At 36.8% G+C, this 8522-nt stretch overlaps 2 protein-coding genes across 2 annotated transcripts; both read right to left on the bottom strand.

The window, feature by feature from the left end:
- Positions 1-1156: 1156 nt before the first annotated feature.
- On the bottom strand, positions 1157-4609 carry LOC105447843 (odorant receptor 13a-like). The gene is made up of 6 exons (XM_011686076.1): positions 4547-4609; positions 3581-4417; positions 3305-3404; positions 3110-3220; positions 1821-1976; positions 1157-1347 (listed from the first exon to the last, which is right to left on the bottom strand). Exons 1-6 carry the CDS (start codon positions 4582-4584, stop codon positions 1294-1296), a joined length of 1296 nt encoding a protein of 431 aa, XP_011684378.1. The 5' UTR covers positions 4585-4609; the 3' UTR covers positions 1157-1293.
- Positions 4610-5597: 988 nt separating this feature from the next.
- Positions 5598-7778, bottom strand: LOC105448030 (odorant receptor 13a-like). Its single transcript, XM_011686390.1, has 5 exons — positions 6997-7778; positions 6729-6828; positions 6535-6645; positions 6001-6156; positions 5598-5776 (listed from the first exon to the last, which is right to left on the bottom strand). The coding sequence occupies exons 1-5, from the start codon at positions 7776-7778 to the stop codon at positions 5723-5725; spliced, it is 1203 nt and encodes a 400-aa protein (XP_011684692.1). The 3' UTR covers positions 5598-5722.
- Between the last annotated feature and the right edge of the window lie 744 nt (positions 7779-8522).

Raw genomic sequence — 8522 nt, 5'->3', positions numbered from 1 at the left:
CCGAGTAAGCTTAGAACGTTTCGCGTCAATTGTGTGATGTAAATCATGTCATTCTTGTAATACTTGTTTCCCAACATTCTCTCGTCGATCTCGCGTGAAATCTTTTGCGCAAGCTGGGTGACGACTGATCGCTGCAAATAAAAGCTGTCAATAAAGTAAATTCGTCGTTCGCTTGCGCTTGCGCGCATTAAAGATTAAGGATTGTGCGTGAAGGAGAGGGTTCGAAGGCAGGAGAGTTTCCAAGTCAACTTGCTCACCGAGGGTTCGGATTGCTTTCCCAGAATCGAGCTTCCATTTGTTAACATGTGCATTTTTTCCAAACAACCAAGAGTAATCGATTGGATTCAACTTTCCTTCCTGGTATTAAAACTCACAATTGCACCCGTTGGACGTCGACCGCCAGCAATATAATTTCGTTTACATAGTTCGATAATAATTCGATCTACTTGGAGATCAATATAAGTTTGACGACAAATGTGATATTTTCAACATGATAGTTCTGACATGTCAGTTGATTAAGTAAAGTTACCAGATAATGTTTGATCGCATGCCGTGCTAATATTCTGGAGATTTCAATGCTGGGTAAGATAGCTTTTGAAGTAATGGTTTCGAAGCAAATGGACTATTGTATAGCTTATTCCTATCATATAACATTGAAATGCTGCTTGATTCTTTAGGCGAAGAAAAATTATATCAATTGTATAAGGATATGTTTAAACCAAAGTTAAATCACGTTACATTATACCTATTAAATTTTTTTTTTTTTTTTTCTTATGTCATGCACGATGTAATATTTCTGATTTGATGTATAGCTTAGACTGTAGTTTCGTAGAACGAACGTTGACTGACAGCTGAGTTATATCGTGCACTACTTCGATCTTCTGCTCGTGTGTTATAATCGCGCACAGAAATTAATATAAAACAGTATTGTTTTTGTATATATGCAATTGATGAATGTGAAATTATATTTTTGCATGTTGTTATCCCTTATTTCTATTCGGTGCTTTTATTCATTTTGTAATGAAGTGAAGATATGGTTTGTATATAAAATTTACACAAAGGTAAAATGGTAATTTTGTAATTTAATTAATTATCGAACCTGTTTTCTATGAAAATTTAATGTACTTTTGCCGTACTGAGAAACAAAAATTTCTTATACACTTGTCTGTATATATACATTATAACAGGCTTTTGTATATGATACATTTCATATCATGAGTATACGATATTACCCTTACGATGCGGTCGTAGTCGTGGTCCTGATAAGAAGAAAGAGATACAGAGCAGAAATATTCAGTCCGCCACTTTTAGAAGCATATTGAAATATGTTACAGCTGATTTTACAACCTGAAAGACAAACATAATATTTACTATTAAATCTATAGTCACATTTAACCTTATTATTTGTTGCCACTGCTCCTGCTTAATAGTTATTTTTAACTAAAACAATGGAGTTAAATAATTTACAATAATTTAAATTTAACCTAAATTTTTGTTAAATTCCATTGTTTTATTTAAAAATAATTATATTGTTTTAGTTAATAATAGTTATATATATTAAATAGGAGCAGTGACTAGTGCATAGAGTTAATTTTAACTCTATAGATTCAACAGTGTTCCATTATTTTATTATTTTGTCGTAGTTTTATTCAACTAGCACAATAGGCTGATTGAGAAATGTTGCATGTTATTCAAGTCCATTAGATTATGATGATAATAATCACTAAAAAAAACGTATTTAATTGTATCGTGCAATTGTCGCTGATGTAGTTGCTGATTTGTAAAAAAATAAGTGAACGCTTTTCAACGTGTGTGCTTACATCACCGTAGGTCTTGAGTGATAGATCCATGAGCTTTCCGGCCGTGATCCTGGTGGGCAAGTTCGACATAATTACCACCAGCACGATACCACGCGCCTCCTTATTCGGAAGACGATACCACTCCAGCATGCAAGATGTTCTAGCTACTTTCTCGGCCTGTTATTATTTTCAAGTATTGTTAAATCTATGTCAAATTTTTAACCCTATTTAAGTCGCCACTTCTCCTACTTAACATATTATTTTTAACTAAAACAATATATTTATTTTTAAATAAATCAATAAAATTTAACCCAAATTTGGGTTAAATTTGAACTGTTTTAAATTATTTAACTCTATTGTTTTACTTAAAAATAACTACAGTCGAACCTCGATAATTCGAATCTCAAGGGAAGAGCTAAAATCTTCGAGTTATACAGGTTTCGACTTATCAAAGTTTTCGAGTAAAAAAAAAGATTTAACATATGAAAATCCGACTTACATGGAGGATTTGTGCGAGAGTTTATAATTTTCCGATTATAATAGCTTTTAAAAGTAAAAAATTCAATACTTGACAGTAAATTATTTATTGCATACGTATAATAAATGTAATCAAAATATAAATATCAGGCTATTACTCATGGTTATTAAAAAAATTTTGAAATTTTATTCTGTGTTAATGTATTAATACATTGCCAATGGCATTTTCAATGATAATCAAATCATAGAATACATTGTTCTCAATATTATTACATCTTTTTATAAAACTTCGTAAAACGTTTACCGTTGTTCTGGCCTGCTTTGCCGATACTGCAACTTCGAATTATAGAGGCAGCGACAATAGAAGTTTGACTTATAGAGGTGAAGAGGTCGACTTGTAGAGGTTTCGCTACTTTAAATTCGAGTTAAAAAAATACATCTAAATATCAGACAAATAATTTGAGTTAAGGTAGGTTTCATTTCAATTTATAAAGGTTTTCCACAGCAGATGGGAATGAGCAAAATTTTCGTCTTATAGAAGTTTTTGAGTTATCGAGATTCGACTGTATATATTAAAGAGCAGTGGCGATAAATAGCGACTTAAATTTGATGCTATAAATTTAATAGTAAGTGTAAGAAAATTTTTGCGAATTTAAATATTGTTTATAAAAATATTTTTAAAATATTTCCAACAACTTTTCAAGTATTGACTTAGTATTGCATAAAGTAACCAAACGTTATGTGTCATACGTCATTACAAACGTATAATTGTTGCATCCATCATCATCGCGTCTTATAGTTTTTTTGCGAAGAAAAGGTATGGACAAACATACCTGAACGGTAAGTTGTTCACCAGTGTAACAAAACATGAACATGTTTATCATCATAGATGCAATCGATGAAAAATAGGAGCACATAGCTATTGTATTACTATTGTGCCATTCCTATAAATGTTACATTATTGTAAAAAATATTCCTGCCTTTCGCTTTTTCTTGTGAAAAACTCCCGGATATATGAAAATACGAACCATTATTATAAAATATCCTAGTAGACAAACTATCATCGTGGCGCCCATTAATTCTATTAGACACGCTTGTTGTAGAGTATTTTCTACTAATTCCAAAAAACTGAAATATGATCGAATCAATACATTCAAGGAACGAGTAATTGTAATTATCCACATTCGGCGCGTATATCAATAATTTTATAATCAATTATAACAATTATAGATTGTCGTTGAATCATTTGATGTACAACACTGGCGTGATTTTAATAAGAATAAATGAAACTGCCAAACTCTTACCTCCGAATTCTTATTTGATGTTCAACCATTCTTGCGAGTTTCCTGTCCACTTCTTGTTTCTCTTGCCATTGCTCCTCGACAAGATTCCTCATCAAATTTACCAGGATCTTCAGCTGGCCGCAGGCGTGCATGACGAAGAGGGTCGCGAGGCCACATAAACCCGTTGTTATCGAGTAAGTGATCATCCCTGATAACACTTGTATCGCGAAGATCAGCTCGTAAGTGGGGCTGACTTGTACGTCGAAGAAAATGAAGTAAGCCGGGGAAGGTAGAGGTCTGATAGTGACATTCTGCGCGGTGATGATTTTTCCCTTGGCAAACGGTAAAACTAATCGAAAGGAGAGCCCGCTGCTGTACATGAATATCGCGCAAAGTGTAACCAGCCGTCGGCCGACCTTCGCGGACTCGAGCATCATGTTGCGCGCGTTCGCGCAGGTGACGAACCTGTAATCCTCCTCGATGTGCTGCAAGCAGCGTTTGATGTTACTCTCGCGGAATATCAAATTGCTGTATTTACTGCAGGCCATGAAGACGAAGATGAGCAGAGGGATCGTTTGCACCCTGACGCGTGTCCTTTTCTCGATTATCCAGAAAAAGACCCCGGGCATCAGGACGCAGTAGAGAAGAATGTTAGAGATCGCGATCAGCAAGTATTTCCTAGCTTTGTCGCCGGTAGATTTGCTCGTATTATAAGACGGCCAGATTCCGAGCAGGCCCAAAATGTTTCGCGTCAATTTTGTAATGTAAATCATGTCATCATTGTAACGTTCGTTGCCCAGCATTCTCTCGTCGATCTTGTGTGTGAAACTTGCATGAAAACCGGATGGTGACTGATCGCTGCAAATAAGAATTACCAATAAAGTAAATTCGTCATCCGCTTGCGCTTGCGCGCATTAAAGATTGAAATGTTGCGTGACGGAGAGGATTCGAAAGGGCGCAGAAGAGTTTCCAAGTCAACTTGCTCACCGAGGGTTGGGATTGCTTTCCCAGAAAAGGGCTTCCATTCGTCAACGTGTATATTTCTTTCAAGCTGCTAAGAATAGTCAGTTGGCTTCAACTTTTCTTCCTGTACTAAAACTCATGATTGCGTCTATTGGACGTTGACCGCGAGCAATAGTTTCGATTACATGGTACAGTAATAGTTCAAATTTGCTTAGAGATCAATAGATACACATAAGACAACAGTCGTGATGTTTCTGAACAATGAAGATTGTGACAGCGTCAGTGGATTAAATAAAAAAAAAAGTATCTTTATATTTTTGCGCGTGTCTTATTATATTCTACAATAATTGCTTGGGGCAGAAAAGTAAACTTCTTAAACTTGTAGTTGCGTGAGGAGTTAAAAGCGAAAGAGATATGTCATTTTGATATGCCGACGTTGATAAAGTTTTCCGATTCTCTGGAAAAAAAAATCGCGTTTGACTGTACTGTTACAACTTGCAACTGAAGAGTCACGTCAAGCAGATGTGAAATGTATGTGCAGAAAAATTGTGCAATCAATACTCAAACCGCAATGTCATGTCGTGTGAATTATGCTTATCATGTCGTATTTTTATTTATTTTCGTATGCACAATGTGATGTTGTCGATATGATATGCAAGTTAGGTTTTAGTTTTGAAGAACAAACGTTGATTGGCAGTTGATGAACAACATCCTTTCATTATACGTGATAATACATTATACGTTTGATTATGAGTTACAATCGCACATAGAAATTAACAGGTATATAAAACAGCATTGGCTTCGTATGTATGTGATTGATCAAAGTGATATTATATTTTCGATTTTCTCCTAATCTTTACTCGGTGCTCTTACTCACGTTGCAATGAAGTGAAGATATGATTTATATAAAATTATAAAAGATTATAAAAAGATAAATTAGCAATTATACTTAATTAAGTATCGAACTGCTTTGTATGAAAATATAATGTCAAGTTTCATGGTTCGGAGAAATTAAAAATTTCTTACGCATACTTCAATATATAGAAGAAATATGTCTAAATCGAGAATAGATATATGTACATCACACCAAGCTTCTGTATTTGACACATCTATATCACGAGTATACACGATACGATGTTACCATTATGATGATTCGTAATCGTAGGCGTTCCGACGTGACGAAATATAGAGCAGAAACATTCAGTCGGCTACTTTTACAAGCATGTTAAAATACGTCACAGCTGTCTTCACAACCTGAAAGACAAGCGTAACATCCTGTAGTTATTTACTTCGTCATGATTTCTTTCAACTAGCACGATAGGCTGATTAGGAACAGTTCCATTTGCTTGACATCTATCTCATTGTGATAATAATAACTACTTGGCACCGTATTTAATTGTGATGTTAGAATTGTTGTTGAAGAAATTAGTTTCTGAAGAAAAAAAATTTAATGAATGCGTTTAAATATATGTTCTTACGTCGCCGTATGTCTTAAATGATAGATCCATGATCTTCCCAGCGGTGATCTTGGTGGGCATGTTCGACATGATTATCACCAGCACGATTGCACGCGCTTTCTTGTCCGGAAGACGATACCACTCGAGCTCGCAAGATGTACTAGCTACTCTCTCTGCCTGATATTAGCATAGTCAAGTAAGTATAGTAAAATTTTCGCTGATTTAAGGATTAATTAAAAAATATCAAAATGTTTTTAACAACTTCTTTTCAAATATTGTATCATATAAAAAAACAAGTGGCATATCATATATTATTATATACTATAAATCATATCTTATATTATTATACATGTATAATTGTTGCATATATTACATTATCATATAATATAGGCGGATTCACAGTCGATTCTCACATGTAAGACCATCTTAAATACAGTTTTAAGATGTCATAACCCAAATCAGAGAGCCATATTAGCATCTTGAGACATTACTTAATGATCTTGAGATAAGAATCGACTGTAAATACCGGTCATAATCCTCATTGGGCAAACATACCTCGACGGTAAGTTGTTCGCCAGTATAACAAAACATGAACATGTTTATCATCAGGGATGTAACTGTTACAAAGTAGGAGTAGATAGCTAAGGTATTGCTATTCTCCCATTCCTATGAAAGTTACATTAATGCAAGAGACATTCTTCCCTCTTTCGCTTTGTTATTGAAACTTTCAGATATATAAAATTACGAACCATTATTATAAAATATCCTAGAAGGCAGACTATCATCGTGCAGCCCATCAATTCTAATAGACACGCTTGCTGTAGAGTATTCTCTACCAATTTTAGAAAACTGCCGATGGCACGGAATCAACACATTTGGAAAACGAGAAAATAGTATTAGACTATACTCTGCACGTATGATGTTAGCTATTGATTGGCGAATAATCATTTATTACGTATAAGGTGAAGCACTTAATTATGATATCCGTATTTTTAATAAAAACTTCCAAACTCTTACCTTCGAATTCTTATCTGATGTTCAACCATTTTAGCCAGCTTTTTGTCCACCTCCTGTTTCTCCTGCCATTGCTCCTCGACGAGGCTTCTCATCAGATTCACGAGTATCTTCAGCTGGCCGCAGGCGTGCATCACGAAGACGGCCGCGAGGCCGCATAAAGCCACCGTTATCGAGTAAGTGACCACGCCGGACAGGCACTGTATCGCGAAGATCAGCTCGTACGCGGGGCTGGCTTGTATGTCGAAGGAGAAGAAATAGGCCGGGCAGGGCAGCGGCTTGATCGTGATGTTTTGCGCGGTGACGATTTTTCCCTTGGCGAACGGCAGGATCGATCGAAAGGAGAGCCCGCTGCCGTACATGAAGACCGCGCAGAGTGTGACGAGGCGTCTCCCGGTCTTCGCGGACTCGATCATCATGTCCCGCGCCTCGACGCTGTTAACGAACCTCCAGTCCTCCTCGATGTGCTTCAAGCAGCGTTTAATGTTACTCTCGCGGAACACCAGATTACCGTATTTACCGCTGGCCATGAAACCGTAGAAGAGCAGAGGGATCGTTTGGACACGGACGCGCGGTCTCTTCTCGATTATCCAGAAGAGGCCACCGGGGATCAGGACGCAGTAGAGAAGAATGTAAGAGATCGCGATCCGAAAGTACCTCCAAGCTTTCTCGCCGGTGGTTCTTTCCCTGTTGTAAGCCGGCCAGGCCCCGAGTAAGCTCAGAACGTTTCGCGTCAGTCGCGTGATGTAGATCATGTCATCTTTGTAGTGTTCGTTGCGCAGCATTCTCTCGTTGTTCTCGAGTCGAAATCTTTACGGAGACTGGAACGGCGACTGAGCACTGCAAATAAAAAACCAGTCAGTAAACGTAAATTCATCGTCGACTTGCGCTTGCGCGCTTTAAAGATTAAGACGTTCCGCGAAGGAGAGGGTTCGAAAGCCCCAGAGGAGTTTCCAAGTCAACTTGCTCACCGAGGGTCGGGATTGTTTTCCACGAATGATGGCCTCTATTCGTCAACATGTTTTTTTTTTCAAGCAGCTAAGAATAGTCAGTTGGCTTCAACTTTTTTTTCCTGCACTAAAACGCACGATTACACATCCACTGGACGTTGACCGCTGGCAATAGTTTTGATTATGTAGTCCAGCACCCTTCGATTTACTCAGAAATCATAACAACAATCCTATTGTTACTGACGTGGTGGTTTTCTTATATTTCTGACATGACGGTTTTCACAATGTCAGTGGATTAAATAAATATGAAATTACATTTTTTTTATTCCTACGATGTTTTATTATATATTCTACGATAATTGTATGCGGGGTACAGAAAAATAAACTTGCTAAACTTGTAGTTGCGTGAGAAGCAGAAAATGAAAGCGGCAAATCGTTTCCATGGAAGGGTGTTTCGATATGCTGACATCAAGTTTTTCCGATTTTCTGAAAAATAATTGCGTTTGATCCTGCTGAAGTCTCTGCCGCAACTTGCGTTCTACGAAGCTTCAATGTCGCTGGGTAAGTAAAAGTTTCTAC

The sequence above is a fragment of the Wasmannia auropunctata genome, unplaced genomic scaffold (assembly GCF_000956235.1).
Source record: "Wasmannia auropunctata unplaced genomic scaffold, wasmannia.A_1.0 LD336090.1, whole genome shotgun sequence".
NCBI classification, from domain to species: Eukaryota; Metazoa; Arthropoda; class Insecta; order Hymenoptera; family Formicidae; genus Wasmannia; species Wasmannia auropunctata.
The sequence above is the reverse complement of the archived record's forward strand: the minus strand, read 5'-3'. Positions and strand labels throughout refer to the sequence as shown.

Bases quoted from the DNA above. Each gene is read 5' to 3' on its own strand.
- LOC105447843 (XM_011686076.1), bottom strand. From the start codon at position 4,584: ATGGAAGCCCTTTTCTGGGAAAGCAATCCCAACCCTCG. The intron at 3,405-3,580 runs GTAAGAGTTTGG...ATCATATTTCAG, and splicing joins CATCAAATAAGAATTCGGAG to TTTTTTGGAATTAGTAGAAA. The intron at 1,348-1,820 runs GTAAGCACACAC...TTTGTCTTTCAG, and splicing joins CACTCAAGACCTACGGTGAT to GTTGTAAAATCAGCTGTAAC.
- LOC105448030 (XM_011686390.1), bottom strand. From the start codon at position 7,778: ATGCTGCGCAACGAACACTACAAAGATGACATGATCTACATCACGCGA. The intron at 6,646-6,728 runs GTTCGTAATTTT...TAACTTTCATAG, and splicing joins TAGGATATTTTATAATAATG to GAATGGGAGAATAGCAATAC. The intron at 5,777-6,000 runs GTAAGAACATAT...CTTGTCTTTCAG, and splicing joins CATTTAAGACATACGGCGAC to GTTGTGAAGACAGCTGTGAC.